The 23,791-nt window shown below is 35.0% G+C and overlaps 1 protein-coding gene and 1 pseudogene across 1 annotated transcript; both read right to left on the bottom strand.

The window, feature by feature from the left end:
* Nucleotides 1-276: 276 nt before the first annotated feature.
* Nucleotides 277-2,162, bottom strand: LOC134273955 (uncharacterized; annotated as a pseudogene).
* A 5,238-nt stretch (nt 2,163-7,400) lies between these two features.
* Nucleotides 7,401-23,557, bottom strand: LOC134273956 (probable serine/threonine-protein kinase pats1). The gene is made up of 4 exons (XM_062756185.1): nt 23,287-23,557; nt 10,957-11,196; nt 10,454-10,575; nt 7,401-9,315 (listed from the first exon to the last, which is right to left on the bottom strand). Exons 1-4 carry the CDS (start codon nt 23,555-23,557, stop codon nt 8,086-8,088), a joined length of 1,863 nt encoding a protein of 620 aa, XP_062612169.1. The 3' UTR covers nt 7,401-8,085.
* Between the last annotated feature and the right edge of the window lie 234 nt (nt 23,558-23,791).

The following is a 23,791-nucleotide window of genomic DNA, read 5'->3' as shown; positions in this document are numbered from 1 at the left end:
AGGACAAGTTGATGTGGTTTGATTTGAGTGGTCACTCACTTCTGAACGAAAATTAGGGACATCGCTATGAGAAGAAACGTTAACATTGTCGCTTATGGGAAAACAATTAGTGGACTGTACCTTACTTTGGCATTATGAATGAAATATTTGCCCCAATGAACTGTTTTCTCTTCTGTCTGTTATAGACTTCATCATGTACCAGTATATGCTTAACCCTTCAGCATATATGTTGTTTACCAACAGCTAATCAAACTCTACAAAAAAAGAACTCAGATGTTTGTGGTGCAGTATCTGTATTTATTTGTTACAAAGACAGCAAACTTTACATAACAAACAACTTTAAAAAATCATGTTTATTTAAAATAACAATTCTCAGAATAAATATGCACACACAGTTCATTTCAATCAGAAGAAAAAAATATAACGGCTAATGAAAATCGCATTTTGAATGAAAACATATTGAATCAAAATGAAATTCAACAATTGGCCCTTGTGTGACATGATTTGAAACACACTCAAAAAATCATGACCGTTATCTATTTTAATTACTTAGTAATTACTTCCTGTCAGCACATTTGAATCTGCATCTTATGTATATAATTCAAATTGAATGTTTGAACACTCCCTTTACCTTTAACTAAACCAAGATCTTATCATGACTTATAATGGACTGTCCATCCAATGGCCTCAGTCTCATCAAAATAAAACTATCTCGGTTTCATCATTTCATCATAATCATTGGCCAGCAATTGTGCATTTTGGATCTTTTACAGTCTTTCTGTTCTGTTTCTGTTCATTTTTTTTAAGTATTTGATTGCGCCTTAACAGCTATGCCATTTAAAAGCTTATCAATGCATGTGAATTTTAATGCTTCAAGCCCTAGGTTTACTAATTACATTTTAGTTCCTTACAAAGTTATTTTGGGCCTGCAAATATTTTCATCTCTCTGATATAAAGACTAAAAAAATAGCAAAAAGGAAATTTTCTTAATAAACATATTCAAAAATTTCTTAAAATGACAAAATTAAATTGAAATAAGAATTACAGTGGCATAATATAATTTTGATCAAATTCTATTTTATTACAAATAAGTTTCAGCAGAAAGAGTCCGAACAACTGACAGGAGAATTTATGTAAAATGATAAACTTTGGCAGGGTGTTTCACTGCCTTCATCGTTTCACAACTCTGATCTGAAAAATAAAACTCTGCTTTACTTTAAAAATAGAATTACCTCTCTTCCCTTAAAATAATATCAACATTTTCTATGATATGTAGATAGTATTTGAATACAAAATTCAGGAAACTTAGGTATCTAGTTTAAAAATAAAATTTTTTCTTGTTGAATGTACTAAATCAGAACTTGATTTCCCAAAAAATTGTACTACTTTTTCAAGAAAAAGAATTGTACACAAAAAAAAAAAAAATCATGTAAATCTCTACACTCTGATATCTATTAATAATACTGTTGATAAATAATAAACTTTACTAGGAAAAAAAATTGTTCATGTGTTTCATTAAAAAAATACATTTTTATACATACATTTGATTGTCTGGAGATGGTGGAAACATGCTGCTGGAGACTTTCCAGTGCTGCTGGTGCCTCGATTTCTTCAGTGTTGGACAGGAATGACCCAAACTTGGATGCCTGCATGGCTGTTGGGTATGGCTTGTGACGCTCAGCCTCCAGGTGTCTCGTCCACAAATCAATGTCGGCTTGGCACAACTTCCCCACCCCATTCTTCCACTTCCTGAGGTCCCCCTCCATGGCATCAAAGGCCTTCTTCCCGTGATTGGACCGAGGGGATCTGGATTCCTCTGGAAGGCACTGGCTAGAGAAGTGACGTCCAGCGCCTTGTAGGTTGTGGACTTGAATGGCCAGAGTGCATCCAGGTGCCTCACTTGGGGAATAGGATGGTAGGATTCAGCCATCAAGCCCTGAAGGACGGGAAAGTTGTGATGTCCTTTCCAGACAGATGGACAGAAATTCTGGAGAAAATCTGGTCCACGTCCTCGTGCGTGTGTCCGACCATTAAGAATCACAGTTTGATCTGAAAAATGATAAGTTGAATAGTTTACAATGTAACAAAAGATCCAGTGACCATAATACGCACTTATTATGGTCCTGTTGTTTTGCAAATGAAGATATTTTAAACAGTTTTAAACATTTTGAAAAGAATAATCTTGAAAGTCGACCCTTTAAAGCTTTAAGGATTGAATGGGTCCATATCTAAACAACCTTTTCTTTTTTACATAAATCAAGAATTTTACGTACACCGAGACTGCTGTAATCATGACTCTGCTGTACTTCAACGGAATTTTTTTTTTCATTGATCGATGTTATGTGAAACCAAATTCTTTCAAGCGCCATTGCCATGGAAGTTATGAATGGAACACTTTTATACTGAATAACATCCTTTTTATAGTTTGTGAGAATTTTCAACTCTTATTTCCTATCTAGAATGAATTAGTTTTTGCAACATCCATGGAACTACACAAATAAAACCCCAATTTGTTCACAAGATTTCCAATTTTTAATTGTATGCTTTATTCTCAAAAAGTTGAAAGTTCTTTTAAAAGAATTAATTGGTTTCCGTTAAATGGAAGAAATACTGGCCTTCCTGAAAATCGTCCGTTGCACCAGATTTGCCAGAAAACCCATCAAAATATAATTCTTATTGTCCTTCGCAGGATTATCAGCCTGCAGGTATAGGGTTGGTGGTAGTGAACTCCCCTGGAAATGAAAACAAAAATGGATTTTTATAACAAAGAGGAAAACATATAAATATGTTTTTATAATGCATTATCAGTTGATCTCTAATTCATATGCAAAATCTTATTTGTATTTATGGTAACAAAAATAGGGTAATTAAGTTTTATACTATAAATTTGTTTATAATTGTTTTTTCAATCAATTATTGCATATCAAAACGTTCATTTATTGTACATATCTTGACCATTAATGCTTTCTCAGATATAACTGTTTTACAGTTTACATATCAGACATAGATGTTGCCATTATTACAGAGTTTATAAGTTGATAAAATATTCATCTGTTTTATGATCATGTACTTAATCTTAATACCTCTGCAACATCCTCCAGAACCTTCAGTAGATGGTGATGTTGCTGTCGGTGCAGAACTTATCCGTCCATGTGTACACAAAAGCCTTCTTGTGCCCATGGGAGAGAACCCCCGTAACATGATGGTAAACTCTGGTCAAATTTGCATCTTCCTGTGTACAAAATTTTGGTTAAATTGGTTTGCATATTGTTGTTTAGTTCTTTAATATCCTAACAATAAAAACCCTTAGCTTTCTTTATAAATAGAAAGTTGTGTGGAAATCAGATTATAAAGTAAATCAATCGAAGTAGAAGCATTATTTATTAATTGGAGAGAATGGCAGAAAATGCTAGCTTTGTGATATGAAGGAAAACGAGGAAGGTTGGTCTTGGCCTGGTCCATCTTGTCGATTATCAGGGAAGGGTATTTCTGGTTGTTTTCAGCTGCCTTCTTTTGCGTGCATGTAGTACTTTTCCCTGGCAATGCTACAATGAAAAAGAGTTTATTTAATTGTTAGAAATAAAGTGAGTTATGAGGAAATGGTCATATTCCTTACAATGAAATGACATAATATTTAAAATTCTAAAGATGGTCTAGTTATCTTGCTCAGAAATGATATGTACATGGGTATTAATTTTAAGAGATTTTAGATTAAGTGGATCTCTTCTTAATAGATAATTTTTCTTATGAATAAATTTGTATTTATCTGATACATATTTGACGCATCCTATCTTATGTAAAGTATTCTTTAATATTTGTATTTAAGGACTGTTTCAGATACATAATAAATCAAGTTTCCGTGCAACTTGCAAGTGTGCCTTCTTCTGCTTTTCTAGGGTCAGGAGTTGCTGTTTTGTCAGGTTTTGTGACTTCAGCTGTCTTATCATGGCACACTCTTTGCATTCCGTAAAGGTAGTTCTCTTAAATTCAATAGAGATTAATGGCTTTATCTCATTGTACTTATTAATTATAATTTATTCATTTATCTAATACGCCAGACCTGAAGAATATTATAATTCTTTTTCATGACTGACAGTTCTATGTTCAACATTCAAATGTTTTACGAACAATATTTCACAAGTATTTCTGAGATATCAAAATACATTTAGGTGTTTATTTTACCATTAATATACTTCTTTTAACCTCCAAAACTTCTCGTGTTGTCTGACATACTCCTCATAGGCATTCTTCTGTGAAAGGCATGTTGGCAGCATGATCCTTAGTTTGTCTGGTAGTTTTTCTCCATGGTTGGTCGCCAAGTCGTCAAAGAAATTAGCAGCCTCAGCATTTATTTGGTGCCCATAGGCCATACCGTTCCTGCCATCTGTTGGTGGTGCCTTGGTTGTCTTTTGTTCGATGTATCTTTAAAAAGAAAAAGAAAAGTTTTTTTTTTCAATATTGGTAAATTAACTACTGGTTTATTTATTTGGAAACTAATGTTATCAGAGGTAGGAATTGATTCACCTCTGACTAAAAACATTACTGCAGATTATAAGATAATTTATATTCAAACAAGTACTCAACAGAATAGCAGATTATTATTTTTTTCATAAAATGTGATTTGAAGTAAAATTCCACTTCAATTTAATATATATCCTGCATTGCAAATACTAGATTTCTTATGCAAAAAACTAAATCTAAAAAATTGTCTTATACATACATTTTTGAACAGTGAATTTTCCGTTTATATTGCTATCTTATGGGGAAATCATGTTAAAAGTTTACATAAATCTATAGTCTGGATTAAGTGAAAAAAGAAATTACTAGTAAAACATTTACTAACCTTTACCTGGAAATGCCATGAACAATTCTCCAGCTGTCAGTGCAGACAAGAAGGCCAGCCAAAATACATCTTTCCCCGAAGATTTCTGATCTATGATTCCTGATCCTCTTGTTCTGCACCATGACAACCAACTTCCAGAAGTTTGTTCTCAGCTCGCAAACCACATCAAATGGGAGTTTCGTCAGGTAGTTAGCAGAGCAGCGTGTCATTTTCATGTCCGCAATAATGATCTGTTGACTTGTCTTTTCATGGTACCTTTTCCCTTTCACTTTCCAACGACTTCTCAACATGTCTGTAAACAAAAACTTAATTTACTTTTCTCTAAAAACTCTTTGTGATGCTGCAATCTAATTAAATCCTAGAGATATGTTTAAGAAATATAATACATTACCTTAGAAAAAGCTTTTAGTTCTGTATTCATCTTATATCAACGCCATCTCATAGCATATCATACTGATCCTCGAAAACTCCTCTGAATCTGATGCATTTTAATGGATTTATTATAACACAATAAATTGCAGTATCTTTTGCCAACAGCTACTTTGTGTCAAGTTTCGATTGCAAAAGGAGTAGAGAAGTTAAAAACATGAAAATGGAATAGAAAACAGAAGTTCCTGATGAGGCTTTAGCTCTACTGGCTTGTAATTATATAAAAAAGAAGAGAAAAGTAGCCCTTGAAACTAGGCACGATAATAAATAGGATAATGGTTCTTGGTTCAGACACTCTGTGGCTTGCAATCAAATTAAAACAGTAGGAGGAGAAACATTTTGAAAAAATTTCAGAGAATTTTCTGTGTACCATAGTAAAACACATGTACTAGCTGTTCTTCAAAATCAATGGGTAAAATTATAGATCTTAGTGTACTCTTATAATGTGCCAAGTTATACTGAAATCAAACTAAATACCATATAATCCCTATTAATCGCCCCGGGTGCTTAGAGAATTGCGGAAAGGGGTTTGTTATTTTGATATTCTTGCTAAAATTGTGAATGTCATATTTTAACTTTTAGAAATCTTTTTAAAAGAAATAAATAACACAGAACCACTAGAAATTGTCTAACTTTCCTTTGAATTTCATTAATCCACCCAAATCATGCTCTATGACTCATTTTCCCACTTTGAAATTAGGGAATAGACAAGGATAACAAGTTTTTCAACGTGTATAACTTTCATTTTCAGAAATATATGATAAGGTAGCTCTAAAAATATTTTTCTTTCAAGAATATTTATGTTTATGTTTTATTTTGGGTTACCTAATCACAATTTCATTTTCACCCTTCTTTATTATGGCGGACTATTAAAACAATTCTGGATGATTTTGATCACTGTAAATTAGAGAGCCCTTATATTGAAAATTAAATTGAAAAAGACCAGGGGGTGGGGGACGCTTATAGGGGTAGGGGCGATTAATAGGGGTTATATGGTATGTAGAAAAAGTAACATTTTAAAGGGCTTCTATAGAAATTATTTTAAGGAACCATGTCAACACCATTCATTAAAAATATAAACTGATGTACTTGACTATGTATCATAGTGTAATGTACTTGTGTGTCAAGTTAAATTATGGATTTACAATTTCCTATAGATATAATAGAAATTTTAGATTTACGTCATTTTCCTGACATTTCAAACAGATGACGCCATTGCTAACGAAAACTTTCAGCGTTTTGGTGTAAGAATGAATCCCCCTGTTTTAAAACTTAATTAGATTTTAATCTGTCAAAGTTTGTTTTGGTGGGAGATATTGGTTACTACCGAATAAGGTATTTGTTAATTTAAGAAACGGAATGGTGCACTGACAAATATGAAGTTAACAACACATTTGAAAAAAAAATAACCATATACATGTAGCATGCCACATAAAATAGTGTGCTAAAATGTCAAGCATCTGCGATGAGTAGTTGTTGAGAAAACTGTTACAAAAATTTGAAATGTATGAAACATTAACGAAAAAGACAGACGCACAGACGCACGGACAAAAAGGAAGTTGACATCAGATTTTAAAAGAAACGAATCCCACCATATGACTTGCTTCAGAGAAGATTGTGTTTAAATTTCAGGCATCTGCAACTGTAGTTGCTGGGAAAACTTCGATTAAAATTTATTGCTGACGGACAAATGCACAGATAGACAGACGTAAAGACGGACGGACAGATAGACAAGGGTAAAACAGTATACCCCCCTCTCCTTCGGGGCAGGGGTATAAAAATAATGTTAAAACTTAAGGAGGAACAGGGTGTTGAGCTTAAAAATTTCCAGTAATTAATTTCAAAAACCTTTTATAAACTTATTAATTATACATAGTTTACATAACATTCATAAACGGTCCTGTATGGCGATTTCTTGACTTTTTAAAAATATATCGCCTCCCAAATATCATCCTGTATTGTGTTTGTATGAAGTTTCGATACTTCATGTTTACGGGTCCATTATGGAGTCCATAATGGGAATTCTTATGCACACATAATAAATATGTAAAATAATACAATATGCTCAAATAATTTAGAATATAAGCAAATGTTTTAATTTCACAATGTTTTTTGTGTTACAGTAGTACAATTTTCACGGCAGCGACAAAACTTTATTTTGGACAAAGACTCTTTCAATAAATATTGCTAAATCATCTTAATAAATAGCTTTATAAATATCGCAGGCTGAAAAGTACCTCAATATCGCACAGGGCATCCTTGAATAAGACGTCAGCATTATAAAAAGGCTTCACATCATTACATGGATACAAAGAATTTGGCTACTTAACACAGAAAAAAAATATTTAAAGAAATCTACTTCTGAAATTTACCACGATGCATTGACGATAAACGTTTCATCATGAAATAAAACTGATCATGACGGGTGTGGTTAATGTGTGCTTGATCTTGCTGCACTGAGAATTCGAACAATGCGTCAATAATGTTAGTGTGGATTTGGCAATTACACAATATCTAAATGTTTGCAAAATCTTTAATAACTCTTAAATATTTCTTTATAATTATTGTTTAAACAAAACAATTTTAGAATAACATTACACAAGAACTGTTGATTTTAATAGAGGTAAACATTTACATCAGCAGAGATTGTGACGTAATCTGTCTTTTGAGTCATGTTGCCGGTCACCACTTAGATACTTTGGTAATAAAAATCTAAATAGAAATAGTGAATAACTTTACATGTCGTCTTCAATGCTAATACACAGAGAATAGGTTCAGTCAAGAGTTTTAAATACTTTATGCTGTAACTATTTCTACATTTTCCAATACTTGGTTAATTCTTTGGGATTGATAAAATGTCGATTAATAACTTGATGCAAAGGACACATTTTTTCCCGATCATCCTTTTGAATGTTTTTTCCTGTGAGAAAATGCTCTGTGATATCCATGGCAGTCGCTTTTGAACTATCCATCTGACATCTTATTCCTCTATCAAAGAACAGTTTTTTCATAAACTGTCCAGCAAACATATGCAATATATTTTCTATTTTTTCTTGGATTTTCTGTGTTTTATCTGTTTTCAAAGCATGACCTGGCATAGAATGAAGCACCTGCAGTTGAATAGATTCTTTCGTGACTGATATAACAATATGGTATTCTGCAAACGAAAAGACAGCGGTATCTCTGTAGAGGCAAGATGTACCATGCGTTTTAAGTACTTCCCAGTCATCTTCTTGCATACAAGCTACAATAAGACGAAAAAAGAAGAAAAATGGCAAAAATGTAAATCGATAGATCAGGACTGATGACTTAGAATCTGAATCTTTAATGAGATTTGAAAGTTCTTCCTCCATTTCCTTCCGGTTCATGCATGGTACATAGTGGGATTCTTGACCAAGAGCTACCAATCCAAGTCTTTGCATGAATTTCAGGAGTAGATTCCCATTAGTGTCGACAAGGTCAGGGTCTAGCAAATCTTCCAATTCTTCTTGATTTGTGTATGAAACGTCACCTTTATGTTCCCAGATCTTGGCAAGAAGTCCGTCTTTCAGATTGCCTGTAGTATAGTACTCATCCCAGTCTTCCTGGGCTACATCAATGCCTTTAAAATGAAGCTTGTCTGTAATTATGTATTTGAAAGCATCAATAAACCACTGAACATCAATGATAACATATTTCTTGAGTTGTTCTTCATTAAAATAAAGCACTTTCCCCGCATCATGGTAATATCTTAACATATCTTCATACTGTTCCAATGTTACTTCAACACCTTTGTCTGAAAGCTTTGTTGTTAAATCGTTAACTTCTAAAATCTTTTCATTATGTTTCCTCTGATTAATCTCTATTTCAAAGAAGGCCCATTCTTTTGGAATGTTTTCTTTCCATCGTTGATGTAAAGCTATATCGAAAACAATTTTTTCCAGATCCTGTAGTGGTTTGAGAGGAAAGGATATAAAATAAACATTATCTTCGGTGATGTACATGGATAAATTAGTCGATTTAGGGAAAATATGCTTCAGGCTGTTCAGAAGAGCTTCTTTACTCTGAAATTAAAACAAAAGTTTTATTCAATATAAAATGTGTTTTTTTTCTGAATCAGGTTTCATTTTACTTAAAAATTATAGTTAGTGAAGTGACATTGAATTAAAAAATTGGATTTGTTTGTTTGTTTGTTTTTTTTTTTTTGCATTAAACGTAAGTTTGGAAAAACATTTTTATTCCTACATTCAGAGTATTATATGATTGTGTAATTAAATCATCATAGTACGTAGTTTAAAACAGCAATTTTTGAAATGTGACATAAAAGAATGGATCAGGGAGTTTGGGATGCCGAATATTAATACGTTTTAAAATTGATCCTTGGAAACACTATACTTGGGGCTAGGGGTCGATGCTCCAAATACACTCCTGAATTTCATAGATATCAAACGCAAAATATAAATTAACGACATTCCTCAATAGACAAAAGGGGCTAGATGTTAATCATCCCGAAATATTTTCAAAAATATGAATTTTCAAAAAATGAAAAAAATTAGGTCCGAGGACACATCTCAGCTTCTGGCTTTAAATTTAAATTCTTTCGTCCAGTTTTTGAAAACTTAAGGTAGTTCAGAATAGATAGGCCAATTTTTTTAACTAAAAAATAGGAAGCATAGTGTGTACTATTTAGTCATTGACTATTTAACATTATAATAATTTCTTAAATATGAATCTTATGTCAAAATTCTAGCCCTCCATCGATTTATTATGCTGTTCAAAGAGAAGAGAGCTTCACTTGCAAAAATGGCTATCTTGCAATCTTGCTAAAAAAAAGAACTGCTGATGAAACTATAAATATAACGATTCCCGTTTTATAAGAAATAAAAAAAAGAATTATTTGGTAAGCTTGTATCTTTGCTAGTCTAAAAACAATTAATCTTGCGTTCATCATGTCGATTCAGGAAGTGAAGTGAAATTATCTTATGGTAATCACCATTTTGAAATAAAATAAAATTCGATTTTCATATTCAAAAGTATTTCATTACATAACAATTTTATTTAAAAAAAAACAACGGGTACTAGCGTTTTGGGACGAATTATATTGGGAAAAAAAAGTTTGGGCTAAGTGAAACCTCAACCCAACTAACCTGTATAAGCATACAAATGTATAAGATAAGTAAAATCATTATTAGATTATTTTACCTGATACTGTCTGTTTCCTTCTTCCCAGTGAGTCACTACAATCAGAACGGTTGGCTTAGGATCTGTGTCCTTCTCTGAACCACAGTAGGTGTGGATAGACTTTTTCCAGAACACGAAATAATCTAAAATGTTTAAATTGTATTCACATAAAAGTATCGACATATTTAAATTTATTTTTAAAATGCATTGGAATAAACATCATATCGTTTTTTAACCCATTACTATAATCTTTTATTAATTAGTCCTGTAAATTGGACATGTACCTGCCAGTTTATTTAAAGTTATACTTTTATTTGTAATTTTAAACAAGTTTGTTGACATAATTTATAATATTTTAATTGCGTTCTTTTTTCCATGCAATCTTGATTTTTTTTTCGCTTTGTACATTTGAAATATGGAAAACTAGTATTTGTAAGCTCTTATTGTAAACACTTGCATGAATATAACAGATTTCTAAATAAGCTAGAATATACACATTCTTTAACATTTATGCAGTCAAGTACCTCCATAGGTCCATCCAGAGAATACGCTTCCATCTTGGTCACACACTTTCTCATCCACCTTCTGGTCAAGACGTTTAGAGGCGTCCACCACCACAACATAGAAAGCTCTCCTGGTCAGGTAAATCTGGTGACAGGCGTAGTACGCACACTGTCCGCCAAAGTCAAAGAATGTCAAGGTCTTTGAGTCTATATTTGTAGCAGAACTATCTTCCCTTTTATCGCCTGTGTCTATATTTCTAGCTAGAAAAAAATATATAGAAAATTACACTCGGGATAATTTGATTTCTTTTTAATTCACATTTGTATCACTTGGTGAAAAAGGTGAAAAAATTGCTTTCCATTATAGGAAACTTTATGGAAACCTCAAGTTTACATCTTGTTTTCCAGTGGTTTCCGCAGCGGATGCCAGCTTATTTCCGCCAAGTTTCCCGTGACACGGAAACTACTACGCTCTGATTCCATAAGGTAACCCGAACTATGGAAATCTCTTTCGACCTTAAATTTCCCGAACATCAAGGTAGTTTCCCGTAATGGGAAACCTGAAGATTCCACTGGTTTCCAGAATCAGGAAACTTGATGGAATCGGAGCGAAGTGGTTTCCATGGAATGGAAACTTGGTGGAATCTTTAGGTTTTCTGTTACGGGAAACTACATGGAAGCTCGGGAAACCTTTCGATTCCTTAACCCTTTCGACGCCGAATAACGTTACGACTATTACGTCAAGGATGCCGTACTATGACGTCAACTGAGACGTAAAATAGTTGCGTCAGAAAAAAGCATCAAATTGATAATAAAAAAAGCACCTGTTTAACCAAGGTAAAAGGATGTAAGGAAAATGATTAAAAAAGAATCATATTTATTCCAATGATTTTAATATCGGTACAATAAAGTACGCAACCATTAATCCTATAGCCAGCAATTGCCAGGAAAGACTTTAGATAGAACAAAAGAGACCCCAATTCTTTTTTAAAATAATATTTATACTAAATGCTATTAATTTATACCGACGTGTTCGAGAAAAACGGCCCTCATATAACATGGTACTTTCTTGATGCAAATATGCATAACTTAATTACTTTTAATATATAATTTATCTCATTTTTCCAGTATTTGATAAACATTTTAAAATAATTAAAACGCTTCATAACAAAGTTGGCATGACTGAATGATAATGTAATTTGTCGTTGCGGGTCTCGAACTCAGTATGTTTCTAAACATTACCAACATTTTAAAATACATTGTTATTGTGTTGATACAGTGCCTCCCCCCAAATACAATATAAAAGAGAAGTCCAGTCCGACAATAAGGACACCATGGGCCCTCCCCTCGAAAAAATCGATCCCGATATAATACCAAAAAAATATTACTTTCATGTTTACAAATGAAATCAAAGTGTATAAAATTGGTTCTTCAGGGTTAAATAATAAATAATAAATTTTTTTTCTACTACCACGCGGAGAAACATAAAACACCAGGCTCATTTACATAATGAAGTATTGTTTTGAAAAAGTTAATTCCATATTTAAAAATAAAAAAAATCATTAATTATATTTATTTTTTTTTTTCAAGTAAATCAGACTGTATCAAAAGCAGTAATGATATTAATGCTACTGAACTGAGTGTTCTTTTTTTTTTTTTTGGGGGGGGGGGGGTTCACTTGGACACAACAATCGAACATCATCTCAAAAACCTTATAGAAATTGGTCTCTGTAATCACAGGAGTTCGCGTACCTATCAATTTTACAGAAATTTTCAAAAAAATACGTAATACCTATAATAAAAACACAAGGAGTGCAACGCATTTTATGTCACCTGGGTACCCCTCGCTTAGTATCAAGGCTGTCGCACAATTAATCTTCAATCGAAAATTATGAAACACAAACCAATCTTTTTGGAAGGGACGATTCTTTACGGTTCTTAATGCATAAGATTTCAAACTCATGTTTTACAGCAGCAGCGGTGACGTTTCTCCACAACTTCGCTCAAATATCCGTTGTCCGCGACGCCATGACGTGACGTCACTGGCGCGTCCATTTACCCCAAAAGGAACAAAACTGCCTGAAATGCTAATCTAGATGATTGAGGTCATATGCGAAAATAAACCAGAGACAAGTTAGTTGACATTCAAGAAAACTTAAAACGGGGAGGTACAAGTACTTGTACTCGTATCTAAACGCAATATCGTTATCTTTAGTTAAGTGTTTTTATACCCGCACTTTCGAAAGAAAGTTCGGGTATATTGTTGTTACTCATGTCCGTCCGTCCGTCCGTCCGTCTGTCACACTTTTCTTCCCTGAACTCCTCCTACATTTTTCACAGTAGCTTAATCATCCTTTGGGAGATGGTTGGGGGTGTCATGTAGATGTGCAGTAAGGTTTCGGAATTTTGATTTTGCCCCGGGGGATCAAATGGGGGTCGAAAAATGACGTTTTTTATACAAAAAGCCCCTTCTTCCCTGAACTCCTCCTACATTTTTCACAGTAGCTTAATCATCCTTTGGGAGATGGTTGGGGGTGTCATGTAGATGTGCAGTAAGGTTTCGGAATTTTGATTTTGCCCCGGGGGATCAAATGGGGGTCGAAAAATGACGTTTTTTATACAAAAAGCCCCTTCTTCCCTGAACTCCTCCTACATTTTTCACAGTAGCTTAATCATCCTTTGGGAGATGGTTAGGGGTGTCATGTAGATGTGCCGTAAGGTTTCGAAATTTTGATTTTGCCCCGGGGGATCAAATGGGGGTCGAAAAATGACGTTTTTTATACAAAAAGCCCCTTCTTCCCTGAACTCCTCCTACATTTTTCACAGTAGCTTAATCATCCTTTGGGAGATGGTTGGGGGTGTCATGTAGATGTGCAGTAAGGTTTCGGAATTTTGATTTTGCCCCGGGGGATCAAATGGGGGTCGAAAAATGACGTTTTTTATACAAAAAGCCCCTTCTTCCCTGAACTCCTCCTACATTTTTCACAGTAGCTTAATCATCCTTTGGGAGATGGTTAGGGGTGTCATGTAGATGTGCAGTAAGGTTTCGGAATTTTGATTTTGCCCCGGGGGATCAAATGGGGGTCGAAAAATGACGTTTTTTCTACAAAAAGCCCCTTCTTCCCTGAACTCCTCCTACATTTTTCACAGTAGCTTAATCATCCTTTGGGAGATGGTTGGGGGTGTCATGTAGATGTGCAGTAAGGTTTCGGAATTTTGATTTTGCCCCGGGGGATCAAATGGGGGTCGAAAAATGACGTTTTTTATACAAAAAGCCCCTTCTTCCCTGAACTCCTCCTACATTTTTCACAGTAGCTTAATCATCCTTTGGGAGATGGTTAGGGGTGTCATGTAGATGTGCCGTAAGGTTTCGAAATTTTGATTTTGCCCCGGGGGATCAAATGGGGGTCGAAAAATGACGTTTTTTTTATGCAAAAAGCCCCGCCTTCCCTGAACTCCTCTTACACTTTACACAGTAGCCTAATCATCTTTTGGGAGATGGTTGGGGGTGTCATGTAGATGTGCAGTAAGGTTTCGGAATTTTGATTTTGCCCCGGGGGATCAAATGGGGGTCGAAAAATGACGTTTTTTATACAAAAAGCCCCTTCTTCCCTGAACTCCTCCTACATTTTTCACAGTAGCTTAATCATCCTTTGGGAGATGGTTAGGGGTGTCATGTAGATGTGCAGTAAGGTTTCGGAATTTTGATTTTGCCCCGGGGGATCAAATGGGGGTCGAAAAATGACGTTTTTTCTACAAAAAGCCCCTTCTTCCCTGAACTCCTCCTACATTTTTCACAGTAGCTTAATCATCCTTTGGGAGATGGTTGGGGGTGTCATGTAGATGTGCAGTAAGGTTTCGGAATTTTGATTTTGCCCCGGGGGATCAAATGGGGGTCGAAAAATGACATTTTTTTTATACAAAAAGCCCCTTCTTCCCTGAACTCCTTCAACATTTTACTCAGCAGCCTAATCATCTTTTGAGAGATGGTTGGTCGTGTCATGTAGATGTGCAGTAAGGTTTCGGAATTTTGATTTTGCCCCGGGGGATCAAATGGGGGTCGAAAAATGACATTTTTTATACAAAAAGCCCCTTCTTGCCTGAACTCCTTCAACATTTTACTCAGCAGCCTAATAATCTTTTGAGAGATGGTTGGTCGTGTCATGTAGATGTGCAGTAAGGTTTCGGAATTTTGATTTAGCCCCGGGGGATCAAATGGGGGTTGAAAAATGACATTTTTTATACAAAAAGCCCCTTCTTCCCTGAACTCCTTCTACATTTTACTCAGCAGCCTAATCATCTTTTGAGAGATGGTTGGTGGTGTCATGTAGATGTGCAGTAAGGTTTCGGAATTTTCATTTTGCCTGGGGGGTGGGGGGAATGGGGATCAAATCGAGGTAGAATAATAAATATATATATATTTTTTTACATATATTTGACATGTTTAATCACCCTGCTTTCAAGAACTTCCCTAATATCTTATGCTGCAATAGCTTTAAACCATGATCATTTAGAAAATGATTGGTTTGTTTTGTGTTTGTGTAAAATGGTTTTAAAATTTGAATTTTCATATGGATGGCAAAAAGGGGCTGGAAAAATATGGCACCTCCCTAACCCTGGTGGTCATGATTTGTACAAACTTGAATCTACACCTCTTGAGAATATTTCCATATCAATCATGCTCTTGGTGTTCCTGAAAAGAAGAACTTTAAAGAAAATTCAAGGTCAAAATAAGTTAATGCAATAATAGCTCTCATCAGTATGGATTAGCATATGAAGTTTGATTAATATATCTTGAACTGTTTATTCAAAACTGATCTAGTCTAAGACAGTGAGGTCAAGATCACAGGAAATGTCAAGGTAAACAAGAGGCCCATGGGCCACATCGCTCACCTGAGAAGCTTTGACCATTCTGTTCTTTACTAGATTTCCCCCTTGTAATACATATCGTGACCCCACCCTATCCCACTGATCATAATTTAGACAATTTGAAATCTACACTACCCCAGGATGCTTCCACATAAGTTTCAGCTTTTAAAAATTGTCCAATATATTTCTATGTAAAACTTTGATTTCCCATTGTGGCCCCGCCCTACCCCCCCCCCCCCCTCGGGTCATGATTTGAACAATTTAGAATCTACACTACCCCAGGATGCTTCCACATAAGCTTCAGCTTTTCTGGCCCAGTGGTTATTAAGAAGAAGATTTTTCCTATATACTTCTATGTAAAACTTTGATTCCCCATTGTGGCCCCGCCCAACCCCCGGGGGTCATGATTTGTACATTTCAGAATCTAAACTACCCCAGGATGCTTCCACATAAGTTTCAGCTTTTCTGGACCAGTGCTTCTTGAGAAGAAGATTTTTAAAGATTTTTCCTATATATTTCTATGTAAAACTTGGATTCCCCATTGTGGTCCCGCCCTACCCCTGGGGTCATGATTTCAACAATTTAGAATCTACACTACCCCAGGATGCTTCCACATAAGTTTCAGCTTTTCTGGCCCAGTGGTACTTGAGAAGAAGATTTTTAAAGATTTTTCCTATATATTTCTATGTAAAACTTTGATTCCCCATTGTGGCCCCACCCTACCCTAGGGGTCGTGATTTGTACAATTCAGAATCTAAACTACCCCAGGATGTTTCCACATAAGTTTCAGCTTTTCTGGACCAGTGCTTCTTGAGAAGATTTTTAAAGATTTTTCCTATATATTTCTATGTAAAACTTGGATTCCCCATTGTGGTCCCGCCCTACCCCCGGGGGTCATGATTTCAACAATTTAGAATCTACACTACCCCAGGATGCTTCCACATAAGTTTCAGCTTTTCTGGCCCAGTGGTTCTTGAAAAGAAGATTTTTAAAGATTTTTCCTATATATTTCTATGTAAAACTTTGATTCCCAATTGTGGCCCCACCCTACCCCCGGGGGTCATGATTTCAACAATTTAGAATCTACACTACCCCAGGATGCTTCCACATACGTTTCAGCTTTTCTGGCCCAGTGGTTCTTGAGAAGAAGATTTTTAAAGATTTTTCCTATATATTTCTATGTAAAACTTGGATTCCCCATTGAGGCCCCACCCAACCCCCGGGGGTCATGATTTGTACAATTTAGAATCTACACTACCCCAGGATGCTCCACATAAGTTTCAGCTTTTCTGGCCCAGTGGTTCTTGAGAAAAAGATTTTTAAAGATTTTTCCTATATTTTTCTATGTTAAACTTTGATTCCCCATTGTGGCCCCGACCAACCCCCGGGGGTCATGATTTGTACAATTTAGAATCTACACTACCCCAGGATGCTTCCACATAAGTTTCAGCTTTTCTGGCCCAGTGGTTCTTGAGAAGAAGATTTTTTAATAAACCCACCCTATTTTTGTCTTTTCTTGATTATCTCCCATTGTTAAGGGATTTGGCCCTTCATTTTTACAATTTAAATTTCCCTTCACCCAAGAATGCTTTGTACTAAGTTTGGTCAAAATTGGCCCAGTGGTTCTTGAGAAGAAGTTGAAAATGTGAAAAGTTTACGGACGGACGGACAGATGGACGGACGGACGACGGACACAATGTGATCAGAAAAGCTCACTTGAGCCTTCGGCTCAGGTGAGCTAAAAAGAGTGAAGCATTGTAAAGCTTTAATTGCTTACATCAGTATGTATCATCATGTGAAGTTTCATTACACAACTTGAATCATTATGGTTTCTCTAAAATAAAGCTAAACACTAATTTTAAGAAAAGTTAAGTAAAGGTCAAAGGAAAGTAAAGGTAAACAAGATGTGTTTGTGAAACACTATGCACCCGGCGGAAACAAAGTTCAAAAAATCTATTTTTTAGCATATTGGTCACAGTCAAGGTCACAAGGTCACTGACTGTGGTGTCATTTGAAAGAACTTAATCAGTGGAGTATGCATCCCAAATATGAAGTTCCTATCTACTATGATTTAAAAGTTATGGCCAAAAGTGTAAAAAGCTATTTTTAGCATATAGGTCACAGTCAAGGTCATTGACCATGGCGTCATTTGAAAGAATTTAATCAGTGGAGTATGCATCCTAAATATGGAGTTCCTATCTCCTATGGTTAAAAATTTATGGCAAAAAGTGTAAAAGCTATTTATAGCATCTAGGTCATGGTCAAGGTCACAAGGTCATTGAACATGGTGTCATTTAAAAGAACTTAATCAGTGGAGTATGCATCCCAAATATGAGGTTCCTATCTCCTTTGGTTCAAAAATTATGGCAAAAAGTGTAAAAAGCTATTTTTAGCATATAGGTCAGTCAAGGTCACAAGATCATTGACCTTGTTGTCAACTGAAAAGGCTTTATTAGAGGAGTATGCATACCAAATATCAAGTCCCTATCTCCTATGGTTAAAAAGTTATGACAAACAGTAGAAAAAGCTATTTTTAGCATATAGGTCACAGTCAAGGTCACAAGGTCATTGACCTTGATTTCATTTGAAAGGACTTTAATAGTGGAGTACATGCATACCAATTATGAAGTCTCTATCTCCTATTGTTCAAAAGTTATGGCCAAGGTTAAAGTTGACAAACAGACAAACAGACAAACAGATAAACAAACAGACAAACAGACAGGACAAAAACAATATATGCCCGGGATCTATCGATCCGGGCGCATAAAAAATATTGCCACAGTTGGATAGTTTACATCAGTATATACATCAGCATATGAACTTTGATAAAATATCTAGAAAGTAATTTCTTTGAGCTTGATGGAAAGACAAATGGAAGGGTGGAGGACGGACATGACAAAAACTAATACATGTATTCCTAATCATGGCGTAGCATAAAAAACTTGAATATACATTATATGAGGATGTTTCCATATCAAGATTATACATGCAAATTCAAAGAATTGTGGTCCTTTGCTTTCTGTGTTTAATTGAATGGGATGCCATAATTTATGGCAGATTGAGTATCAAATATGCATCCCTATCATATGTCACTTTATGAAAATTAGGTCAAAGGGGGGAAATCATCGCATGCTCGAAATATTTTGTTGCAGGTAAAGTACATGTCAAATATGAAAGACCCATCTCTTTTCAATCAAAAGTTTATATATATATATATATATATATATATATATATATATATATATATATATATATATATATATATATATATATATAATATAATATTTTTGAAAAGTAGGTTAAACTTCTAGGTCAAGATCAGAAAGTCAAAAGTCATGATATATTTAGAAAAGTCTTTTCACATGTAATATACATGTATAATTTAAATGCCATATCTTTTCTCTTTCAAAATGATTAATTTAAAATGTTATTTTTTGGAAAGTAGGTAAAATTTTTAGGTCAAGGTCTCACTTAAGTTAAAAAATCATAGTACATTTAGGAAGTTTTGTGGTAATGTACATGTGAAATATGAAAGCCCTATCTCATATTATTCAAAAGTTATGATCAAGGTTAAATTTATTGTGACAGATGCACATACTGTCAAAGATGGCCAGACTGACAGACAAATAAGATTTAATGTTCCCTCCCTTTCCCCGAAACGGGGGACAATAATGCCCTTGCTGTTCTTGAGAAGAAAATTTATGATGGAAAAAATCCCCTGCATATTTCTTCACGCAAATCAATATTGTGTTTTTATGTCATTTAATTGTTTGTTTGTTGTTAAACATCCCTCTCAGGAATTTTTCACTCAAATGGAGACACCCCCACTTGAAAAATAATGAGGACAAGTCGGATTTGAGGTCAACATTCATTTTAGGAGTTTTCAACCATTAAGACGTAAAGAGACAGGAACTCAATCCTTCCCCTCACCCCATTTCAGACCCCTTTCTCGGAATCTCGAAGTTATAGAACATGACTTGTAACAGGCAAGTAGCATCGAATAATTTGAATGTTGAGGGGGGGGGGGGGCACAGATTTTTTTTTACTTACAGAAAAAGTTGACAAGCTACGGAAGCCCATTGGTGCCACGTACGAAAAACATTTTATCTGGCGGCCGCCACTTATTATTTTGCGGCCGCCACTTGTATATCTGGCGGCCGCCACATAATTATTTGGCGGTCGCCACTTATTATTTGGCGGCCGCCACTTATATATCTGGCGGCCGCCACTTAATATATGGCGGCCGCCACATAGTTTTTCTGGCGGCCGCTATATAATATCTGGCGGCCGCCACATATTTTTCTGGCGGCTGCTACATGATATTTGGCGGCCGCCACTTATTATTTGGCGGTCGCCATATATTTATCTGGCGGCCGCCACTTATATATCTAGAGACCGCTACATAATATTTGGCGGCCGCCACATAATTTATATGGTGGCAGCCAGATAACACCTGGCTTCCTGAATCGCGCGCATGTTTTAATGTGTGGTTTAAGAGGTGGATACAGTGTAAAAATTATTATAGCAACACAACCAAACTTGTAATAGAATTATTATGAACCAACACTCCAATCCACACTTCTAATAGATATGTTTTTGCATAGAGCCGATTAATATTTGATTTGAATTATGCAAGTATTTGTAGGGTGTTTCGATTATTAAGAAGCCTCATCAGGGGTCACGGACATAAATCATGGTGTTTACTGTAAGCTATGATTGGTTGAGAATTAAATGAAGTTTTGTATTTTGGATTTCCAAGAATGGTGTTCCAATATTTCAGTTCTCATTTACTTTTTTATCAATAAGCAGCGGTTGTGTCAACATCCATCTTTTTACCCCAATAACACTCACCTTTTGAAAAATAATTTATGTGGCGGCCGCCAGATATATATAAGTGGCAGCCGCCAGATATTAAGTGGCGGCCGCCAGATACATAAGTGGCGGCCGCCAAATAATAAGTAGCGGCCGCCAGATATATATGTGGCGGCCGCCAGATATTTATGTGGCGGACGCCAATTAATAAGTGGCGGCCGCCAGATAAAATATTTTCATACGTGGCACCAACGGGCTTCCGTATCATGGTGTGTTTAAAACATACCTAAAAACTAATTCCGAGTCGTCCGCTAACGCTAAATAGAGTTTTTTTTTTGCAGCCATATGGAACTTGCAGAAAGCCCTCTGCTCGTTTAAATAGAATGATGCTTAAACCTTAATGATTTTCCAAAAAAAAGTTCATAAAGGAATATATGTAATAGACATTATGCCATTAAGAGTTATCTCTCTTATAAGATATTCGATGTACCTTAAGACATAGCCGGGGTGTTGAGTGAACAGAGTTAAAACTCGTCATCCATGATTTCACCGTTAAAGTGGCAATTTTTTATCATACACAACTAATTTTTTTTAACAACTTTAACATAATGTTTCATTGTGATAAGACCCAAAACATCTTGTCCTGGAATATAAAAAAAAACAAAGTTTTGAGTCGGGAAATTTTTAGTTCAATGTTCGGGAGAGTGCATCTTTTTATTCCTCTCGGATATAGCCTCTGGTTGCTTTTATTTTTCATTTTTCCAATAGTGGATAGCTCGACATGTATGTTTTATAAAAAGACTACTTTTCAGAATTTTATTTCATATCAAAACTAAGCTTATTATACATAATTAATAGCTCCACCTGATTGATGATAACGAAAATCAAAAATATAAAATGAAATAGTTTCAATATCCCAGGCCTCAGAGCTTGAAACTTAAAAAAGAAAATAATATGGTGATTTCTTTGTGTATGTGTGTGTGTGTGGGGGGGGGGGGGGGGGGTTTAATTTCAGTTAATCGGTACATGTAGGAAGCTGGAAGCTGAAAGCCAATCAAGTTTAATTTAGGCTCTAATTTCTTGAATGGCATTTCTAACGCCTACAATTACAAGTGATAGTATTTTAGTATTTTTTCAGCTATCATTAATTCATTCTCAAAAGATTTCACCACATCAATATTAATTAATCTTCTATAAGAACATCGAAAGCGCCTGTGGTTTATAAATACATGTAAATGTAGATCATATTGTCTTTTCAGCTTAGTCCATTGTTGTTTATTCGAAGCATAAAATCATTGTCGGGATAATGCTCAAAAACAAATAAATGAATAAATAAATAAATAAATGAATAGACTGTATTTTATTTTTAAAAAAATTGTTGCAATTTCAATACGAGCTCAAATTGACATTTTATCGTAAGATTTCAACAGTAATATCAGTGACTACTGTTTTTAGATGTTAAATTGTTAATTTCAATATCATATTTTTTGAATGATAAATACATTTTATAAAGACTATATGTATATTCACAGATCTCGATCGATCGATCGATCGATAAAATATCTATATGCATGTAAGTATCGCCAGGGGTAAATAAGTGTAAACTGTCTGAGGACTACTGAGTAAATGGATCATTAAAAAAAACACGATATGACGCGCCAAATTTTACACCGCTAGTGTCATAATTTAACGTCAATAATAAGAAATATGACGTCATATTTAGACCAGTACCAATTTAAAAATAAAGGTCCATACTTGTGTCAAAATTTAGATATTACTGTATTCAATTTAAACTGAGATAAATGATAAATAAACAAAAAAAGTTAAACATGTATTACAAAGCGACATTTTTGTCGGTTTGGCGTTGACACAGTAAACGACATTTTTGTCGCTTTGGCGTCGAAAGGGTTAAGTTTTGGTGACCCAGGAATCCGTATGGAATCGGAGCTTAGTGGTTTCCGTGGAATGGAAACTTGATGGAATGTTTAGGTTTAGGTAGATAAAATGTTTGCTTAGTGGTGATAGAAATTGCCGACAAACAATTTTACCATATTTACTCATAACAAGTACGTAGCAACAGGAGGCCCGACAGTTGGGGGTTGGGGGTTGGGGGTTTGGGGTTGGTGGTGGAAGGAGCTTCCCCAAATTATTCCCACATTATTACTTTTACTTTTGGAAAGGCTGCCCCCTCCCCCTTCCCCCCTCAGCTTTTAAAACAGGAAATTGATATCGGAGAAATGTAGTATTGAATGCAAAAAAATTGGTACTGAAAGAAGTTGGTATTAAAAAAAATTGGCCTCAACATCCCAATACCCCACCCCAAACCCAGCCCCACCCCTACCACAACCCCTTGAAATAAGATTTTTGAGTTTGGCCAATATTCCATTTTTTGCTAGCCACTTTTTCGGGTAAATCCATTTTTTTCTTAGGCTGCCCCCCCCCCCCTTTCTTTAAAAAAAAAAAGCTGCTTGGCTGCATAATGGTCAGTATTCAATACGTAATAACGCAACTTTGTATGATGTTTCAACAATACTATGAATACAAAATGAACGCTGTGCAAAAAAGTGCTCATTATTAGAGACTAGAGAAGAAAATAAGCCTATGTATTTTCTTTAATCGAAAGACTATGATAAAACAAAATAAGCAGGGTGATTAACTTTTCAACTTTACCTTTTAATGATTGTGTTTTATAACATAAATCAAATATTTCCTCATGCACCTCCAATCCCTCAGTAGATTTTACATTATCAATCTCTTCTTTACTACAACCTTGCAGACGTTTAAGTAGCGTGGTTTTGCCCGCCCCAGCACATCCTACAATCATCCCCCGGGCATGGTGGACTGTCTGTGTTCCTCTCTTAGCGTACTCCACATACCGCTCTCTGGCCTCCTGGTCCCACTCTAGTACTTCTCTAGGGACCCCCACTTTATCATAAAACATTCAACAATATTATATAGAGATAAACAGAAAACAAATAAATAAATATATATATTTTTTCTTTTCACCTTCATTGGAGACTTTTGTATTTAAGGACACATATCAACCTTTTCCATAAAATCTAAACAGATTTGCCTAAATTAAAGGATTTTGTATACTTTTTCAAATAGTTAAATATTTTTCAACTCACATAATTAAGAAAAAGTTCAATATTTGTTTGTTTTAAAATCAAAGATT

Source organism: Saccostrea cucullata, unplaced genomic scaffold, assembly GCF_032062105.1.
Source record: "Saccostrea cucullata isolate Sc308-1 unplaced genomic scaffold, CSIRO_AGI_Scuc_v1 ctg12492, whole genome shotgun sequence".
Classification (NCBI taxonomy): Eukaryota; Metazoa; Mollusca; class Bivalvia; order Ostreida; family Ostreidae; genus Saccostrea; species Saccostrea cuccullata.
This window is presented reverse-complemented; position numbering and strand designations above follow the sequence as displayed.

Bases quoted from the DNA above. Each gene is read 5' to 3' on its own strand.
- LOC134273956 (XM_062756185.1), bottom strand. From the start codon at position 23,557: ATGTTTTATGATAAAGTGGGGGTCCCTAGAGAAGTACTAGAGTGGGAC. The intron at 10,576-10,956 runs GTACTTGACTGC...TAAACATTTTAG, and splicing joins CTCTGGATGGACCTATGGAG to ATTATTTCGTGTTCTGGAAA. The intron at 9,316-10,453 runs GTAAAATAATCT...TTTTAATTTCAG, and splicing joins AAGGAAACAGACAGTATCAG to AGTAAAGAAGCTCTTCTGAA.